The sequence below is a fragment of the Leopardus geoffroyi genome, chromosome E1 (assembly GCF_018350155.1).
Source record: "Leopardus geoffroyi isolate Oge1 chromosome E1, O.geoffroyi_Oge1_pat1.0, whole genome shotgun sequence".
NCBI classification, from domain to species: Eukaryota; Metazoa; Chordata; class Mammalia; order Carnivora; family Felidae; genus Leopardus; species Leopardus geoffroyi.
This window is the reverse complement of record NC_059330.1, coordinates 55844212-55862427: the sequence shown is the minus strand read 5'-3', so window position 1 is coordinate 55862427 and position 18216 is coordinate 55844212. Positions and strand designations below refer to the sequence as shown.

The 18216-nt window shown below is 59.7% G+C and overlaps 2 protein-coding genes and 1 long non-coding RNA gene across 11 annotated transcripts in view; 1 reads left to right on the top strand and 2 right to left on the bottom strand.

Moving 5' to 3' along the window:
- Positions 1 to 928: 928 nt before the first annotated feature.
- Positions 929 to 1576, bottom strand: LOC123604018. Its single transcript, XR_006715177.1, has 3 exons — positions 1460 to 1576; positions 1283 to 1370; positions 929 to 980 (listed from the first exon to the last, which is right to left on the bottom strand). It is a non-coding gene; the product is annotated as an uncharacterized LOC123604018 (long non-coding RNA).
- On the top strand, positions 1569 to 15338 carry GALK1 (galactokinase 1). Of its 3 annotated transcripts, none has more exons than XM_045489627.1 (8): positions 1569 to 2302; positions 3202 to 3391; positions 3799 to 3918; positions 4107 to 4242; positions 4367 to 4548; positions 6991 to 7141; positions 7241 to 7403; positions 12386 to 15338. In XM_045489627.1, the coding sequence occupies exons 1-8, from the start codon at positions 1679 to 1681 to the stop codon at positions 12425 to 12427; spliced, it is 1608 nt and encodes a 535-aa protein (XP_045345583.1). In that variant the 5' UTR covers positions 1569 to 1678; the 3' UTR covers positions 12428 to 15338. The 3 variants fall into 3 exon arrangements, with proteins under 3 accessions (XP_045345583.1, XP_045345584.1, XP_045345582.1); XM_045489628.1 differs by lacking the exon at positions 12386 to 15338 and adding an exon at positions 7496 to 7694 and having other exon boundaries at positions 1569 to 2128; XM_045489626.1 differs by lacking the exon at positions 12386 to 15338 and adding an exon at positions 7496 to 7694.
- ITGB4 (integrin subunit beta 4) overlaps positions 7531 to 18216 on the bottom strand; it is a 30336-nt gene continuing 19650 nt past the window's right edge. For 2 of the 7 annotated variants that reach the window (XM_045489618.1, XM_045489619.1), the window contains exons 27-40: positions 17134 to 17338; positions 16144 to 16301; positions 15570 to 15750; positions 15292 to 15429; positions 13228 to 13410; positions 13006 to 13137; positions 11560 to 11778; positions 10695 to 10940; positions 9811 to 9960; positions 9070 to 9258; positions 8830 to 8985; positions 8582 to 8746; positions 8377 to 8487; positions 7531 to 8300 (exon numbers count right to left, since the gene is read on the bottom strand). In XM_045489618.1, coding sequence (XP_045345574.1) covers positions 7531 to 8300; positions 8377 to 8487; positions 8582 to 8746; positions 8830 to 8985; positions 9070 to 9258; positions 9811 to 9960; positions 10695 to 10940; positions 11560 to 11778; positions 13006 to 13137; positions 13228 to 13410; positions 15292 to 15429; positions 15570 to 15750; positions 16144 to 16301; positions 17134 to 17338 — 3003 coding nt within the window. Of the gene's footprint in view, positions 8301 to 8376; positions 8488 to 8581; positions 8747 to 8829; positions 8986 to 9069; positions 9259 to 9810; positions 9961 to 10386; positions 10546 to 10694; positions 10941 to 11559; positions 11779 to 13005; positions 13138 to 13227; positions 13411 to 15291; positions 15430 to 15569; positions 15751 to 16143; positions 16302 to 17133; positions 17339 to 18216 lie in introns of all 7 variants that reach the window. The other 5 variants (XM_045489620.1, XM_045489623.1, XM_045489624.1 and 2 more) reach the window with 5 other exon arrangements.

Below are 18216 nucleotides of genomic sequence, written 5' to 3'. Positions count from 1 at the left end.
CATGAGCATTAATGTAGAAGTTTTGTGTGGACCTATGTTTTTTGTTTTTTTTTTAATGTTTATTTATTTTTGAAAGGCGCGGGGGAGGGGCAGAGACAGAGAGAGAGGGACAGAGGATCTGAAGCAGGTTCCACGTTGACAGCAGTGAGTCGGATGCGAGGCTGGAACCCCCGAACCGTGAGATCATGACCTGAGCCGAAGTCCAGACGCTCAACCGACAGAGACACCCAGGCGCCCCTGGACCTACGTTTTCAATTCTCTTGTGTACATACTTAGGAGTGAAATTCCTGCGTCACATGGGCACTCTATGTTGAGCATTTGGTGGAAATGCTTAACTGTTTTACATTCCCACCAGAGACTAAGGGTTCTGATTTCCCCACATTCTCAGCAACATTGCTGTAATTGCTATTGTCTTTCATTTTGGCCATACTAATGGGTGTGAAATAGCACCTCATTGTGCTTTTGGTTTACATTTCCTTAATGCTAATGATGTTGAGCACCTTTTCATGTGCTTATTGGCCATTTGTAATCTTGGGGAAAACGTTCAAGTCGTTTGCCTATTTTAAATTTGTCTTTTTTGAGTTGTAAGAGTTCTTTATGTGTTCTTGATACAAGGCCCTTAAATATATGATTTGCAAATATTTTCTCCCATTCTGTGGGTTGTCTTTTTACTTTCTTCATTGTGTCCTTTGATGCAGGAAAGTATCTTATTTTGATGAAGTACAACTTATCTATTTTCCTTTTATCTCTTGTGCTTTTGGTGTCATATCAAAAAAGCCACTGCCGAGGTCACAAAGATTTATCCCTATATTTATTTCTAGAAGTTTTCAGAGCTGCCTTTTAAAATTTTTTTAAAAAAAATTTATTTTATTTTTTAGAGACAGCGCGCAAACAGGAGGGGGGGGGGAGGGAGAGAGAGAATGTTAAGCAGGCTCCACGCTGAGCTTGGAGGCTCGATCCCTCAACCATGGAATCAGAACCTGAGTGGAAAACCAGAGTTGGAGGCTCAACTGACTGAGCCACCCAGGCACCCCCAGAGCTGCATTTTTTTTTAATTGAAGTGTAAATAACATACAGTGTTATATTAGTTTCAGGTGTACAACATAATGATTCAACAATTCTATACATTACTCTGGGCTCATCATGATGAGTATCAGAGATGCATTTTAAATGCACTACTCCACTCTTTGGGCAACCCCCCCCCCCCAGCAGACCCCAAGCTCTAAACCTGGACACAACTCTCCACAAAGCCCCCGACCCTAGTCCCAAATAGGCTGCTTACATTTCAGCATTTCTGCCTCACGGTTTCATATAGATGCAAATGTGGACAGGCGTCCAGGCAGGGACAGCTTGAAGGTTCAGGACGCAGTCTGGTGAAAGAGGCGGTGGTGAGTGTCAGATGCTGCGTCCAAGGCTCAGGACTGAGGAAGCACCTGCTGGGGCCAACAGCCCCACCTACCTTGGCAGCCCCGGTAGGTCCTTCCAGTGGAGGCTGGGCCCACTGCTGTCCAACTGCCACTCCTTCCTCCTTCCGTTGCTAGCAGTTATGACAGAGGGGCCACTATAGAAAAGGGCCTGTAGAAAGCGACTCCCTGGTCACCACCCAAACTTGGCTTTCCTCATCTCAATTTACGCATCGTGCCAGGCCACCCTCTCAGAGACCCAAGATCAGGGTCTGATGACCTCTCACGGCGGCAGGACTCTAGGACCTGGGAGAGCCCTTTGGGAAATTCAGGTCGGCTGGATGCCAGCCCTGCTACTCTGGCTGTGGGTGAATGGCCTGGCCGATGTTGGTAGCAGAGAAAGGGGCACCAGGGCCAGGGAAGGGCAGCTCAGATCTTCCAGTCCAGCCAATACCACTCTAGTGGGCACCCGCCGGTCTCTTCCAAAGTCCGCCGCCCGCCGCGGTGGGGTGGGGGGGAAGATCCTTCCGCAGTCGGGGTGTAGGGGAGATCCCAACCCCGAGCGCCCAGCAGGTGGCTTGGGCCGCGAGGCGCGCCGGGGCGGGCCCGGCGCGGCGGGGGCGGGAGGAGGCCTGCGGTGGGGGCGGGGGGCGCGTGCAGGAATGCGCGCCGCCCCCGCGCGGCCCCGCCCCGGGCATCCCGCGCCGACCTGGCCTCGCTGCAGGGTGAGCATCATGGCCGCTTGGAGACAGCCCCAGGCCGGGGAGCTGCTGGCCGAGGCCCGTAGAGCGTTCCGGGAGGAGTTCGGGGCCGAGCCCGAGCTGGCGGTGTCGGCGCCGGGCCGCGTCAACCTGATCGGGGAGCACACGGACTACAACCAGGGCCTGGTGCTGCCCATGGTGAGGGGCCGGGCGGGGAGCCTCGAGCCTCCCCAGCGGCAGGGCCGGCCTTAGGCGCGCGGGGAGGTGCCTGGTCCCTGCGTGGATGTTGGGCGGCCGCGCCAAACTTTAGCCCTCCTGCCCCGGGTTTGGGGGACGAGCACGTCGGAGAGACCCGGGGACGGGGTATTTCCCACGTTGGAAGGGAGGAAGCGGGGGATCCGCGAGGAAGTAGACGAGGAGGGGGTGTGCCGGCGCCTCTTCGCTCAAGCCCGCCCTCTGTGGACGTGATCCACCCCATCACGCTGGGAGCCACCTCAACTTGTGCGGCTCCAGTGTGGCTTGCGGAATGGGGGCGCTTCGGGCTTTGGCTTCCGGGGGCCCCAAACGCAGACCTGGGGGAACTAGCCTCAGACCTCCTGGTCCTACCCGTTCGGGAGGAAACTGAGGCCCAGAGAGGGTCAGTGATCTGCTTAAGGTCACACAGCTGGTTCTTGGTGGGGCTGGAGTCAGGCCTCTCAGCTCTTTCCACCTGGTGCGGCTTGGCAAGCGAGCGGGGACAGTGCACCTGAGACCACTCCAAAATGGGAACGCATCAGTTGGAGCTCCTCTTACTCTCTTATCCTGCTCCGTGCCCCACAGCTGAGAGCCCATATTCAGGGCAGAGTCCAGGTCTACACTTCTGCAGCACTGGCCCTGCGCCCCCCCCCCCCCAAGACCCAAGGGCAGAACTCAAGCCCCCAGGGCCAGCTCAGCACTCAGGTTCTTCCCTGAGACCCCCCCCCCCCCCAATTCCTTCCTGTTGAGCCTTAAAAGGAATCTGTCTGAAACTTTTTATTTCTCAGAACTTTAGTATCAGAGAAGCCTCATCCATGGGTCGCCTGGCAAAAGCTTTACATACCCCCTGTCTTTCCTGCCAGGCGCTGGAGCTTGTGACTGTGCTGGTGGGCAGCCCCCGGGCAGACGGCCTTGTCTCCCTCCTGACCACCTCCGAAGATGCTGACGAGCCCCGGCGGCTCCAATTTCCACTGCCCACAGCCCAGCGGTCGTTGGAGCCCGGGACCCCCCGCTGGGCCAACTATGTCAAGGGAGTGATTCAGCACTACCCAGGTATGGGGACTAGGGCTGAGTCAAGTTCATGCTGGTAGTATAGGAGCACCACCTCTCAGCTGCAAAGCTCCTTAGCTCATCTAATCCACCATGGGGTAACGTATAGGGGAGGGTATCCCTGTTTTACACATGATGAAACTGATACCCTGAGAGGTTCCAGAACTTGTCCTGAGCTGCCCATTTTATGATTAGCGGAGCCAGGATTCAAACCCTAGCCTGTTGGCCTCCAGAGCCCTAAACCAGGAGGAGAGTTGGAAAGACTGTGTCCCAGGAACCTCAGGGTAGGAGGATGGAGACACAGCCCTGGAAGCAGCCATCAGGCATTGCCTCCCTGCATAGCAAAATACATGGCCTTCGTGGGCCCATCCTCCCAGATGGCTCATCTTACCATCACCCATTCTTTCCAGCTGCTCCCCTCCCTGGCTTCAGTGCAGTGGTGGTCAGCTCAGTGCCCCTGGGGGGCGGGCTGTCCAGCTCGGCGTCCCTGGAGGTGGCCACATACACTTTCCTGCAGCAGCTCTGCCCAGGTACTTCCTAGACCCCGGCCTTCCTTCCCTGAGGTTTCCTTGTCAGAGATTGTTCCTCGACTGTGGCTTCCGGAGGAGGGTGGGGAATCGCTCTGGAGTGTCCTTGGAGGTCCCACTGCTCCCATTCGCCCACTCCCACGTGCCCCCCCTCCTGGGCCGCAGCCTCCTCACCTCCCCCTGTGCCGCAGACTCCGGGTCCATAGCTGCCCGGGCTCAGGTGTGTCAGCGGGCCGAACACAGCTTCGCAGGGGTGCCCTGTGGCATCATGGACCAGCTCATCGCACTGCTGGGGCAGAAAGGCCACGCGCTGCTCATTGACTGCAGGTCAGGGGCTCCCCTTGTACCCTCCCACCTCGTCATGAGGAGCTTCTGGGTGGAGCGTGCCCACCACCCGGTGTGGCAAGCAGACACTTGGGCTTGTCATCTCCCCACTCCGACTCCATGCCAGGTCCCTGGAGACGAGCCTGGTGCCGCTGTCAGAACCCAAGCTGGCCGTGCTCATCACCAATTCCAACGTCCGCCACTCGCTGGGCTCCAGCGAGTACCCTCTGCGGCGGCGCCAGTGTGAAGAAGTGGCCCGGGCGCTGGGCAAGGAGAGCCTTCGAGAGGTGCAGCTGGAGGAACTGGAGGGTGAGAGCTGGCTGGGCATCCTGTGGGGCTGCCAGGCCCTTGATGTGGGCTTGACCCTCCTGTCTACCCCCTCCTCTCCGGGGGCCTGTGCTGTGCTCTGCCCACTCCCCCTAAGACTGCAGACCTAGGGCTCCAACCTCGGCAGGGCTGCTGAAATCTTAACCTTGTTCTTTCTAAGAGGAGGATTACGTTTCTGCTGTGGAAAATGTAGGAAAACACACAGAGGAAAACAGTGAGCTAGAGGGCCACCACCCAGGGATAGCCACCGCTAACACCGCCAGTGTTTCTCTACATCTGCATTTACAAAGTTCAGTATAGGCCATACGGTCACTTGCTTTCTCTTTCACTACCATCTTAGAGCCCTTTCCTGTGCCATTAGGGGCACTTCATCAGCAAGGCTTCTAACACTGCAGCATACAGGTGTGTCATAAGTTAATCATTTTCTAATAATCCCGTGATGCGGCGGTGAATGTTTTCGTGCAAGAGAGTCTCTCTCATTATCTTCTTAGAAGTAGATTCTTAGGCGTAAGATCGCAGAGTCAAAAGGTGCAAGTATTTTAAAGGTTCACGATACACGTGGCCAGGAAGATAGGATATGTAATAGTTTGAGGGTCAAATACCATCTCGCTCCGTCATACCTGTGGGGCAGATAGTCTTATTCCGTTCATCGTTTTGGATGAGGAAGCTACAGTAAGTGGCAGTGCTGAGTGAGACTCAAACCAGGCATGTAACCCCCCATAGCCCGTATTCTCAGCCACGGGGCCAGGCTGCTGGCTTTGGGAGTTGTGCCCTCTCTGGCAGTGTGTGGGTGCCCATTTGGAGGACACTGGCTGGCCTGGTGGGACCAGCTTGTCCTTCTTGGTGACCTGTCATGTTCACACCTGCCCCACCTGCGGAGGTGTTCACGCTTGAACACTTTGGCCGTCCCTCCTCTCCACTGTGTCCCTTCCCCACCACTCCTGGGGTGTGTGTGTGGGGCGTCTCCCCCAACCTTGGAAACAGTGCTGTCCTCCGCCTTCTCCAGAGTCTTGTGCCAGAAGCCCTGTTTTCCCTCCTTCCTGTCCTCTGCCTGGCTCTTCCCCTTTTGCTTGGAAACCTGGTTGGTTTTCTTCCCTTCTAAAATTGAGTCTTTTTCCTGTGCTCATCTTGGAAGAAGACCTAATGCTTTTGGCCCCCATTTTCTCATCTCCACTCATTTCTCTCCGTCCTCTCGGTCGGCCTGCCCCTTGCTCCTGCCACCGGACACAGCAGTGCTCCCTGGGGGTTCCCCGCACACACCCACAGCCTGCATTCCCTCCCCCTCAGCGGCCGCCGCTCTCTCAGTCCTGTCGTGTGTGCCTGCCCCAGGCTTTGTCCTCAGTGCACAGCCCCAGCCACCATTGCTCTGCTTAGGACTCAGACAGGAGCCTGCAGCCCCTTGCTTTCCCGCCTGGAGCCCCCCCCGCCCCCCCCCCCCCCGGCCTCATTTCCACCTGCAGTCCTGGAGCCTCCACCCGATTCCCAAGGGAACTCATCATCCTTTGTCCCCCATAGGCTTCTCCTGCTTAGCTCCCCTTATCTGTGATTTCCTCACCCTTGTCACTTCTGTTTGAAACCTCAGTCCCTTGTGTCCTCACTACCCCCCCCCCCCCCCAGTCTCCAATCTCTGTTCCCTCCATTCCTTCTTCCCCCACATCAGGCCCCTCGTTGGTTTCTGACTGTTTAACAACTGCTATCTGGGTTCCTGCTTCCTGCTTCTCCCAGCTTGGGCCCTCTGCCCTAGGCAGTCACCTTTGTCCACCAGAGCTCAGCTCCAGCCCTTCCCTGCTCCAAAACCTGTGTGGCATCCAGAATTAAGTAGCAGAGTCCCCTGGTACCCTGGGCTGCTGCTACCGACTCGGCTTGCTCTCCCCACCTCAGCGTTAGCCAGCAGGATAGCCTACTCTTGGTGGGCCCTGTGCCCCTGCCTCTTGATCTTTGCCTGGGCTGTACCCCAACTCTGGAGCCCCAGCTCTCAGGGGCTCCACTGATGCTCCAGCGTAAACAGCGGCAGGATTTCTTCTCCCTCTTGTGCCACTGTGGACTCCTGTGTCCCCCTCACCTTGGAAGCACCAAGAGTCTGGGGCTTACCCTGTTGTTTATTGAGCACCCACTGTGCACCGGGCACTCTGCTAGCATGTTGCCCAATCAGTGCATAGTGGGTCCCAGAGAGTGACATAGGGGTCCCATCTTATAGTTGAGGAGGAAAGGCTCCAAACTTTAGTCACCAATGCCAGGTTCTGCTTACACCTCCGTCAGAACCAGGTCTACGACTGGAGGCTCCTCCCCTCCCCCCCCTCCCCCCCGCCACCTCCACCCCTACCCCTGCCCCCTAGCCTCATCACCCTGGTGCCCCCATCCCTCCATCTGCACGGGCCCAGAGGTGGTGGGGTGGCAGGTCTGCTGAGCCCTTTCCCTTCCCAGCTGGCAGAGAGCTGGTGAGCAAGGAGGGTTTCCGGCGGGCACGACATGTCGTGGGCGAGATCCGGCGCACGGCCCAGGCCGCGGCTGCCCTGAGCCGCGGAGACTACAGAGCCTTTGGCCGCCTCATGGTAGAGAGTCACCACTCGCTCAGGTGAGGACTCCTGGGTGCCTGTATCTCCCAGGCACAGGCTGTCCCCAGGGCAGGGTGGGACCAAGCCTAGGCCCGCCCTCTCCTGTATCCTCTCCGCAGGGATGACTATGAGGTGAGCTGCCCCGAGCTCGACCAGCTCGTGGAGGCCGCGCTGTCAGCACCTGGGGTTTACGGCAGCCGCATGACTGGTGGTGGCTTCGGTGGCTGCACCGTGACCCTGCTGGAGGCTGCCTCCGTTCCCCAGGCCATGCAGCACATACAGGTGGGTGGGTGCCAGTGCCTGCGGGTGGGAGGGATGGAGAAAGGGCTTCCCAGGGCCCTGCCACGCTTAGACCCCACCTGCCTCTCCCCTAGGAGCAGTACAGCGGCACCGCCACCTTCTACCTCTCTCAGGCGGCCGACGGTGCCAAGGTGCTGCACTGGTGAGGCCCAAGGGACAGCACCCGGTGGGCATGGGGCCTGCCAGGCAGCACGTCGCGAAGCTCCAGGCCTCTGGCGCCTCTTGCCCTCTGCATCTGGGTGCTCAATAAACTTGTGCCTCCCACCACGATAACCCGCCTGCCTCTAGAGGTGGGTGTGTGCTTGGGGATCAGAGAAGCGTGTGTCAGAACCGCTCGCCTGCTCTGTGCTGGCACTCCCTGGAAGAACAGACAGGGCAGAGCCAAGCGGTAGCAAAATCTTTTATTAAGTGCAGAGCAAAGCTGGGTCCTTGTCATGCTGGTCCCAGCTCTTTGGTTACGCACAAACGGGCTTGGGCCTGGGGTAAGGGAGTAGTGGCCAGAAGGGCCATCTGGGACCTCTGCTCCCTTCACGCCTCCCAGAGGACACCTACCCTCTGCTCCGTAGCCAGACGTGCTGGCCCTGTGATCAGCATGGGGGTGTGCTGGGCTGCGAGGGGTCCGAGGATGGAGTAGCTGAGGCAGAGCCAGGAGGAGGAGGCAGGGTGGGGGCCCAGGTTCCAGGACACTGTCGGGTAGGGGTGGGGGGCTCAGGTCTGGAAGAACTGTTGGTCCACCTGCGTACTGAGGGTTCCACTGGTGGTCAGTGTCCGGCTCACAAACTCTTGGGTCACATGGCGGGTGAGGGAGCCACCTGCTTCCAGGCGTTGGGACCCCAGGGTCAGTCCATCTGCAGGGGAAAAAGCACTGAGGGACCCTGCCTGGGTCCCTGTCTGTCCTGCTCTGTTAGCGCTGTGCTCCCCCACGAGAACTAGGATCCCCTGCCCAGCGACTCACCCAGGAAGAAAGGCTCGGTTGTGCTGGTGTGGGTGGTGGTGATGCTGCTGTACTCGCCTGGCAGCTGGTGCTGGAAGAGCCCGGGGTGGCTGCCCAGTTGAGGGAAAGGGCCTGGCATGGGCAGATGAGCGCCAGTCAGGGATGGTGCCAGGAGAAGATGTGGCCAGAGAAGGGGTAGGGGTGAAGAATGGGCAAGCCACCTCACCTCCGTCCTGGGACTCGATGGTGATGATACCCTCACGCTCCGGCCCATAGCCTTGGGTGGTCTTGGCCTGCACCTTGAACTTGTAGGGCACGTTCTCACTGAGGCCCGGCACTGTCAGCCGGCTCTCAGGGCTGTCGCCATCCACCAGGAACGTGGTGGCTGGCTCTGAGCAGGGAAGATGCCTTTAGCCTCTGTGGCTCCCTCTCCACCCCTCCCCTGGCAACCCCTGAGGTGGGGACGGGCAGCACCTCCTCCATGGGCCATCTCACAGGTCACCAGGTAGCCGAGGATATCCCCATCGGGCCTGCGTGGCCGTTCCCAGCTCAATTGCAGCGAGTCTGGGCTCAGGGCAGTAAACACCAGCGGGCCCGGGGCACTGGGTGTGCTCAAAGTGAAGGTGGAGCCTGGGGGCAGCAGAGCAAGACTGTCAGCCTGTGGGTGGCTAGGGGACGTCATGGGGGCAGCCACGGGGTGGGGAGTCAACTCACCTGGCAGGGGGCAGAGTGGGCTCTGGGGGTGCACCTGCGACTCAATGGTGATGACACCCTCACGCTCTGGGCCCCAGCCTTCCTGACTCTGGGCCCGCACACGGAACACATAGGAATGGTTGGGCAGAAGGTCTTCCACCACCACCGAAGTCTGGCTGGGGCTAGGGATGTTGAGCCGATGCAGCTCCCCTGGGGAGGGCAGACCGGGGGTCAGTGTTACTCCTACCCCTGGCCTGATCCCACCCCTGCCCTAGGCTGCCACTGATCATCCCACCCAGGATTCGCTGCGGTTTGGGTACAGGTGGGGATCAGCCTGGTATGGTGTGGCTGGTAGTTTAGGTGGTATGCTACACGAGGGATGAGTGGAGCCTAAAATCCCACCTATGTTCTGCCTGTTTGCGGGCCCAGGTCATTGCTGCTGCGAGTTTGCCTTCCCAGGGAAGCACCACTTCCCGGTTCCCACAAAAGCATCTCGCAGGCCAGCGGAGGCCCTGGGTCTGTCCCTAGGTCAGTGAAGCCTTGTTACGCAACGCCTCGCAGAGGGAATGACCTGGAGAGAGGGCCAGGGAGCTGGATAACTCAGAGGAGAGGAGGCAGTGACGGGCAGCGAGGAGCATGCAAGTGAGGCCCTCTCAGAACGTCTGGTGGGGCTCATTAGTGTTGAAGGGACTTGGGTGGGTTCCTGTGCAGCTGGGTGCCCGAGCCTTGCAAGCCCCCAGCCTGCCGGCAGCTGTGCCTCACCCCCGTTCAGCAGCTGGTACTCCACACTGTAGCCCTGTAGCGCCTGCTCACACTGTGGCTCCTGCCAGCTCACTTTCAGAGACGTGGGGCCCAGAGCCGAGAACACCAGGCGGGTGGGTGTGTTGGGCACACCTGCAGCCAAGCGGGAGCCTGAAGACGGGAGGCTACAGTCAGTTTCTGGCAGGGGGGTCTCTGGGCGGGAGCCCTCCCTCTGACCTCCCGCGGCTGTCTCATCTCTGCTGGCCACTGGCCTCGCGGCTCACTCAGCCTGCGACACCCTGTCCGGGCCACCCAGCACCTCCCTGGACAACTCAGAGTGGCTGCGGGCCCTGCCTGTGCCTAGAGAGGGTGAGCACCAGAAGTTGGCCGCCCCCTCCCCCTCAGCTGGTCTGGCCCCCCCCCTCTTCCCGCAGCCCATCACCCCCGGAAGGGCAGAGGCTATATTAGGCATCAGCATTGATGGAGATGAAAAATGGAGGGTGAAGCGCTGGGTTTGGGCAGTGGCTGCGATGAACAGATGGGTGACAGATGGAGCGGGACAGCTGTGGAGACGCGAGATGGCCACCCCTGTACTACCTGGGCCCCGAAAGGGCGCCGCTGGCTGCCCAGCCAGGATTATAGTGTCTCGGGAGTCCCCAGAGGGAGGGAACCCTTTCATCTGAGCCCGACTCAGGGACCCGAGGGCCCAGGACAGCGGAAGCCTGCTCCTCCCCTCTTCCCAGATGGGAGGGAGGCCTAGGGCAGGACAAAACAAGAGTGAGGGCAGGAAGTGTGCGTGTTGGAGGATGGGAAGCGGGGCACAGCCCGGCCAGTAACCCCAGCCTCCTGGAGCTGGAAGAGGGGCAGGGTCAGTGGGAGAGGCAGGGCTGGGAGCGGACACTCACTGTGGGAGGACACGGAGGTGAGGGTGGAGTAGTCCCTGGGCAGCGTGGCAGAGTGGGAGTGGGAGTGTTCCGTGCGGGTCAGCGAGTGGTAGTCCCGCGTGAGGGTGGAAGATGTGCTCAGCACCCGGTGGGGCAGGTGTGGGCTCAGGTGGGCGCCGTAAGCGGTGTTGGCCACAGTCATCCTGTTCAGAGAGTGGGAGCTGCCTGGGAAGGCGACGTCCATCCGCCCGTTCACCACCAGGTGCTCTGTGGGAGGAGAGCAGGGTCACTCGGACAGGCCTGCCCAGACCCAGACGCAGGCTGTGGCCCTGGGAATTCCTAGGATTACCTACCCTCTGAGGGGAGGGGGTGGGGGGCGCTTGGCATAAAGAAAACCAGCCTCTCTTGGCCCACCAGGGAAAGAAGCTCAGTGTTCCTGGCAGAGTCCAAGGGGCCACACAGGCTTCTGCAGCCCATGTCTGTCAGTCCTGCAGGATGCCAGTGTGGACCGTGTGAGCACCGCTGACCCCAGCTGGGAGACCTACTGCCCTTGCCGTCAGCCCTGCCTGGGGGAGAGCCCAGATGCCTGCCCTCGTGTCCCTTGAGACCTCTGGGGGGGTCTCCTTGGGTACTAGCGCCTGCCCCTGGGCACGACGAACTTCTGAAGTTGCACGCTCCTGCGGGCAGTCCTGCTTTGAGATCACGAATGCCTGCCCCGGGGGTCCCTCGGCTCTGGGGGTCCGCCTCCGCGCCGTAGCACCTCCCCAGGTTGGGCAGGGGGCCATTAGTGGGCAGCCTGACCACAGGGGGCTCAGGCTGGACGCAGGCGGCAAACGAGCGCGCCTGTCTGGGTTCGGGGTCGGGGCGCGCCGGGCAAGCCCGTCACCTCCGGGGGGACTGGGTGTGGCGCCGCGGGCTAGGCCGCCACCCTCCCCGCCCGCGCCCCCGTCCGCGCTGTCTTCCGGGGGGCCGCGGGGCGGCTCGCCGTCGGAGGAGCGCCCGCTGCTGGCCGACAGGCGCGGGATGAGCTCCGGGGGCAGCCGCCACGTGACGCGCCGCAGGTCCAGCTCCTCCCCCAGCAGGGGCTCGAACTTCCAGCTGCCGCCTTGGGAACAACGAAGGGCCGCGTTGGCACCGCCGGCGGGCGCGGGCGGCTCCGGGAGGGGGCGCGGCGGGGCGGAGGCCAGCGACGTGAGCCCGTCCTCGGCTCTCCGGAATCCAAGTGTGTCGGGGCGGGGCGGGGAGGGGGCGGGGGGGGGGTGAGGTTGGTCGCGGAGCAGGCGACAGGCGGGCCCCTCGGCCCGCACGACGGAAGAGGAGGCCTTCCGTGTGCGCCAGAGCTGGCAGGGCTGCAGCTGGGGAGGACAGGCCCCAGGGGTAGCCCTGGCTCTGGCACCAGATGTGAGGCCTCTTGGTCTGAGCCTCAGTTTCCCATCTGTACACTGGAGAGAGTAATCTCTCCCCTGCCTGCCTCCCAGGGACAGTTCCAGAAGCCACAGAGCGCGTCACAAGATAGCGTTAACAGCTGAGCTTTCTCTCATACCCTCAAAAACCCCACGACCCTTGGGCTGGGGTTCCTGAAGTCCAAGCTCAGCTCTGTCAGGGCAGGTAGGTGTTCACAGGGGGCCTGAGGCTTAGGCAAGGGTGGAGGAAAGTAGAAATCCAGAGAACCTTCACTCGTGGCATTGTATGACTGGCATCCTATTTTACAGATCAGAAAACTGAGGCACAGAGAGGGCGAGCAGTTCATCTGATGTCCCACAGCAGAGCCAAAGCTAAAACTGAGAACCAGGGAGTCCAGCCAAGGACCCTTTGTACCACACTGCAGGGAATCAGGAGGGAAGAGGAGCACTGGACCAGTGGACGGGACAGGGGACACTGCCTCCCTGACCCTGGGCAGGTGGCTGCTCTGAGCTTCTGGGTCATGCCTGCCTCCTCCCACCTTGTCCCTGGGAGGTGGCCTGAATGTCCTGACTCCAAGGCACAGCTGGTGAGCCTTCCAGAAGCAAGGCTGTGTTTCCACACTGGTCCCATGTGCATGAGCCTACATGACTCTGTGTGCATCTGCTCCCAAGCAAGTCTCTGCCTGTGCTTATACACAGATGTGCACACGACTGCATGTGGGCCACGTTGGCTTTGTCCCCTCTGTACCCAGTGCCAGTATGATGCCTGCCAGATGGTCGGCTCTGCAGATATCCACCTGGAGCTGAGAGGGACTTCTGGTCTTGACCTCTAGGCCCAGCGGTCATCGGCCCCTTTGCTTTCTCTGGACACCAGTGACAGCCCCACCTCCTACCCAGGACTTGCTCTCATGGATCCCAGGCCCACTCACCGGTGTCGTCGGAGACGCTAGGCCTCTGGCTGCCAGCCGGGGAGCGCAGTACTTCGTCGCTGTACATGAGGAAGCTCTCGTAGTCCTCCCCGCACTGGGCGTCCACGATGGGGATGTCCGGGATGATGGGGACTGCAGGGGTGGGAGAGGTGAGCCAGGGACCCAGCCCCCTGTCCTCCCCTCTCCACCCTGTGCCCTGCCCCACCCCCACCCCCCACTCACTGGACATGGGCCGCTTGGGCTGGGTGGCCAGGTTGATGATGGCCTCCCGCTCGGGCCCCCAGCCTGCCCCGTTGCGCGCCTTCACTGTGTAGCGGTATGGCTGGGACTCCCGCAGGTTCTCAATGAGCAGCATCCGCCTCTTAGGAGTGTCCACCAACACCTTCTTCATGGGCCCGATGGGTCCTGGGGCAGGGAGAGTGCCTCAGAGGGGTCCTTCTACGTTCCTGCCTGGCCCAGCCCCGCCTCTGCTGTAACAGCACCGCTGCGTGGTCTCTGAATTGCACGGAGAGGGCGCAGGGGACAAGGCAGAGAGCAAGCAGCTATTGGAACTCCTGTGTCGTGCTGCGCCCTGAGAACCTGGGTGTGCCTCATTTAAAGAAGGGTCACCAACTCTCCGAAGGGCTCATCCTTAAGTGGCAAAGCCAGGACTAGACTCAAGGTGGCCCCACTGTGACCTCTACGGATTGGTAAACGGTCCTGTGTCCAGAGCGCCTCCACCTGAGGCACACTCCGACAGTGAGGGTGCCTCTGTCTCCTTGTCCACACGACCAGACCCCAAGTGCTCTGTTGAGGAAGTGAAAGTGGAGATATCCAGACACCCACCCCAGCTGCCCTGTGGTCACTGGAGCAAGGACTGGAATAGAGGGGTGGGCTCAGGGAAGCTGCACCTCCGGGCAGGCTGAGGCTTCGGAGAGCTAAGGGGTGGGGAGAAGGGTGGAGAAGAGGGCCGGCAGTGACACGTGAGCAGAGAGCAGAGGCCAGGCAGCTCTCCTCCACTCACACCTAGAAGGGCAGACACGCAGCCCTGGGAGAAAGGAGAAAGTGACCCTCGTTGCTCTGAGCAAGTGACAGCACCTGGGCCCAGACACAGCAAGAAGTGCCCTGCCATGCTAGAAGGCTTCTGGGAAACCAGAGAAGGCCCAGAAGGATGGAGGCCAGGAAAGGTCCCAGTTTCCAAAGAGGTCCAAAGGAGGGTTCTGGAAAGTGCTACCTGATAAGCTTGATGTCTACCCCCAGCCAACCACTGTGCTTAAAAAGACTTGACTGGTGGAGGCCCGTCAGCCTGGGGGAGGTCTCTAGCTGCCAAGGTGGGCACTGTTCTCCGCCCACCCCTCACATCTCTTTCAGCTAGTGGGAACAGGGGAGAGGGACGCCCACCAAAGTGCTGACGCCCTCAGCCAGGAGGGCCATCCAGCACATTCCAGGACACAGCTGAGACCTCAGCAGACTGAAGCCATGCCCGAAATCATCAGGGATGAACTTTGGACAGGGTACGTATCATTCCTGGGATGAAAGGCGGGATCAGAGGAGACTTCCTAACAGTGGTCCATGGGCAGACTAGGTGTTATAAACCTGGAACAGGCCAAAGGTGTGATGTAGCTGTTGAGGTTGCATGTGGTCTGCTTGGCTGGTAAAGAGCCACGAGCCTGATGTCTAGAATAATCTTGGGGCCCTCTGCCCTTTTGGGCCATCCCCGAAGCTCTGCGCCTGACCCACGTTAAGGTCCACGGGTCATGTGGGGTGGTGAGCTCTGCAACCCTGGGACGGAACAAGCAGCAGTGAGGGCACAAGGAGGAGGTCCCTGCACCAGGCGGCAGGTGGAACTGATTTCCCTCACTTCCTCATCTTGGCCATTGGCAAGGGGTGCCCACCCTTCCTTCCAGGACTGGAAAGAAATAACAGTGTTGCCACGCACTCCGGCCTTGGGCTGTTATTTGAGATGTACTTAAAAAAAAAAAAAAATGGTTTCTCTGAAATTCAGGGCATCCTCTATTTGCTAATCCTACCAACTCTACTTTGGCCCTACAAGAACCGCGTGAGAGTGAGCCGTGCGGGTTTGCTGTATGGGAAGCCTTCTCATGCCTTCTATCCCCACCTGCCCTGTGAGCTTCTGGGCTTGGTCTCGGGATGCAACCAGCCCCCACCTGACCACAAACCTGATGATGCCTCGGGCAACCAGACCTATGGGACACATCCACCAACCGGGACGATGTGACCTTCCTCCTGCGCCTTGCTCCCTCCCCTTCCTGCTGTCCTAGGGGCAGGAGGGGCCCACGTCCTTACGGTTGTCCTCGTTGACCAAGCCGTAGCAGACCTCGTAGGCCGTGATCTCTCCGTTGGTCTCAGCTGGCTCAGCCCAGCTCAGCTGGGTCACCGTGGAGGAGACGACATTGAAGGCCAGACGCCCCGGCTCACTGGGTACTAGGGAAGGAGGGGGGGCGGTGTAGGAAGAAAGCTGTCAGCAGCAGCAGGTGGAGGGCAGGGTTCTGGGAGTAGAGCGGGCAGAGCTGGGCACGGGGGCATCAGGGTGGTTCCGGGACCGACGTGTGGTGAGGCCTCACCTTCCTGTTGGGTGCGGCAGGACACCAGGGAGCTGTAGGGACCCTCGCCCTGTGCCCCGTAGGCGCACACCTTCATCTCATAGTCGCAGTATGGGTACAGGTTCGTGAGCTCCACCGAGGGCACCTTGCTGTCGAGCAGGTGGGCCTCGGATTCCGAGTCACCCTGGATCCAGTACTTCACCTGCTCCCAGGGGAGGAACTGGTCAGCGGGAGGCGTCAAGTGCCAGAGCTGCTCGTTGACCTCCTGCCCTTATTGTCCCCTTTGCGCCGATGAGACACGGAGGGGTTGGTGACCTGCCAGGTTCACACAGCAGGGCTGGGGCAGAACTCAGGTGTCTTCTGGGTGGGGGGAGGGGCCGCATTCCAGGAAGGAGGGCAAATGTCTGAAAACTTCAGGGACGGGCCTTCGCTCTTCCCCAGGCAGATGGGGGTTCCCCCTGTCCACTTGTGCTTGGCTCCCCAGGGCCAAGCGTGCCCTCTCTGCCCCCTCGGGGGCTCTTTGGCTTCAGGTGGCTCGTCTCCCCAGTGGGTACCAGCCCTCCGCATCCACCTCCCTCCTTGCCTCCCACCTTACCCTGTACCCCGTTGGCTTGCCCGGAGGGGGCAGCCAGTTGAAGTGGATCTTTCGGGACCCGGCGGCCTTGGCATTGGGGTTCTGTGGGGCACCCAGGTCACCAGGGTGAGGTGGAAATGATGACAGCGTCGGGCTTGTGAAGTTCCGGTCCAGTTCATCTGCAGTGGGCCGAGTCAGCGCGGGTCAGACAGCTCAGACAGCCCGTCTTTGAGTGAAGCAGGAATCCACCCTCACCACCAGGGGGCTCCAGAGACTCAGTTACCAACTCTTCCCTGCCTCAACTGACCACTGACAACTGACAGCACTCAGCACCCAGGACTTTGGGGGGGCTGGTACCCCCACTGGTGCCACAGAGGGCATCCTGCCCTCCCGGTGGAGGACCCGGAGGCAGGGGGTGTCTGGCGGAATGAGAAGGAGGAGGGAGATCGTCTGCCCTTCTTTCTCCCTTGGCAGCCAAAGGAATGTTCCATGTCAGAACGTTTGTTTCTATACCCCCCTCCCCAGCGTGCTTCCCACTCTACTCTGAGAATCCCCCCTCCTCTCCTATCTTCCAGGCAAGGCTTCTCTGGGGTGGGCTCATAGACACCACCATACTGGAGGTTAAGGACCCGTAAGAACTGTTTCACCCCTCTAGGAAACACCTGCATTTTAGTTGGAACTGAAGCTGAAATCAAAGGGCTAAGACCTAGCGGTGGGGTTCATGGCGCCGCCAGCAGGCTGGGTAGCCACAGCGTGACTCCACCCTCTTTGGCTGAGAGCAGGATTGCTGGATAAAATGCAGGACCCCTAGTTAAGCCAGAATTTAAGATGAATAACAAATAGAATAAGTATATCCCACTGAGGTGTGGGACATACTTACACAAAACTTGTTCTTCGTTTACCTGAAATCCAAATTTAACAGGGAATCCTAGATTTTCTTTGCCCATACTGCAGCCTTAGTGGAGAGGCCCCCAGCCCTCCCTTCCCACCTGCTGAAGGGGCTCTGCCCACCTCGGTCTCCAATGACGACGGTGGCTGAGTGGGGCTGGCCCAGGCGGGCCCCAAACTTGGGGTTGCTGAGTTGAATGTGGAAGCGGCGGGTCTGGCGGCCCCGCAGGAGGGAGTCTATCTCCCGTGGTTCCAGGAGCTTCACCTGCAGCTCCTTCCAGGTCTCCCCAGGTTGGAATAGCAGATCCCCCTCTGCAGGGATGTAGTCCTGGGAGGGAGAAGGGGTCAGGGTCAGACCAGGCCTGGAGGATGAATCATGCCACTCCACCCCAACCTCCTGGATACGGCAGAGACACCATCCCACCTGCACACGAAATGGCTCCTGTTTCCGTAGCACCTCCCGTGCATCAAGCACTTACTAGCTCATTTGACCCTCACAGCAATGTGAGGTGGAGCTATTACTGTCCCCATTTTACAGATGAGGAACTGAGGCACACGGAGCGGTGGAGAAACCCGCCCAAATTCACACAGGCAGTTGTGATAGAGCTGAGGTTTGAACCAAGGCCCAGAGATGGGGATGTATAGCAGATCCAGAAGAGTCTCACACAAGCAGACCCCATCCAGGGAGGGAAGAACCTGCCCCACACTGCGGCTCTGAAGTCTGGGATCCGACCAGGCCCCAGGCCCTGCCTCCTAGGGAGGGCGCCCCCATCAGCTCCGGTTTTCTTCCTTCAGTGCCCCAGGGCTCTCCCGAGGAACCCGGGGAAGTGTGTCCGTGTCAACATACATGCATCCTGCTCACATAAGACCACTAGGTGGCGATGCACACTAACATTTCAAGTTCAGGCCCAGCAGGGGGCAAATTCAACAGCTTAGAAACCCAGAAAGAGACACTGCAGCCAGTGTAAGAAAAGCAGGAGTTACCCACTAGACGACTGAGACTGAGCTGGGGGGGGGATCTCTTCCAAAAGTCAAAGTCACAAAAGGCAAAGCCAGGGAATTGTCCTAGATAAAAGGACACCTAAGGCACACAACAAAATGCAATGCCAGATCCGGGATTGGTTCTTGGACTGGAGCAAAAACAAACAAACAAAAAAACACCCCAAAACTGCTATAAAGGACATTATTGGGGCATGTGAACATGGG

Bases quoted from the DNA above. Each gene is read 5' to 3' on its own strand.
- GALK1 (XM_045489626.1), top strand. From the start codon at position 1,679: ATGACCTCTCACGGCGGCAGGACTCTAGGACCTGGGAGAGCCCTTTGG. The intron at 2,303-3,201 runs GTGAGGGGCCGG...CTTTCCTGCCAG, and splicing joins AGGGCCTGGTGCTGCCCATG to GCGCTGGAGCTTGTGACTGT. The intron at 3,392-3,798 runs GTATGGGGACTA...CATTCTTTCCAG, and splicing joins AGTGATTCAGCACTACCCAG to CTGCTCCCCTCCCTGGCTTC.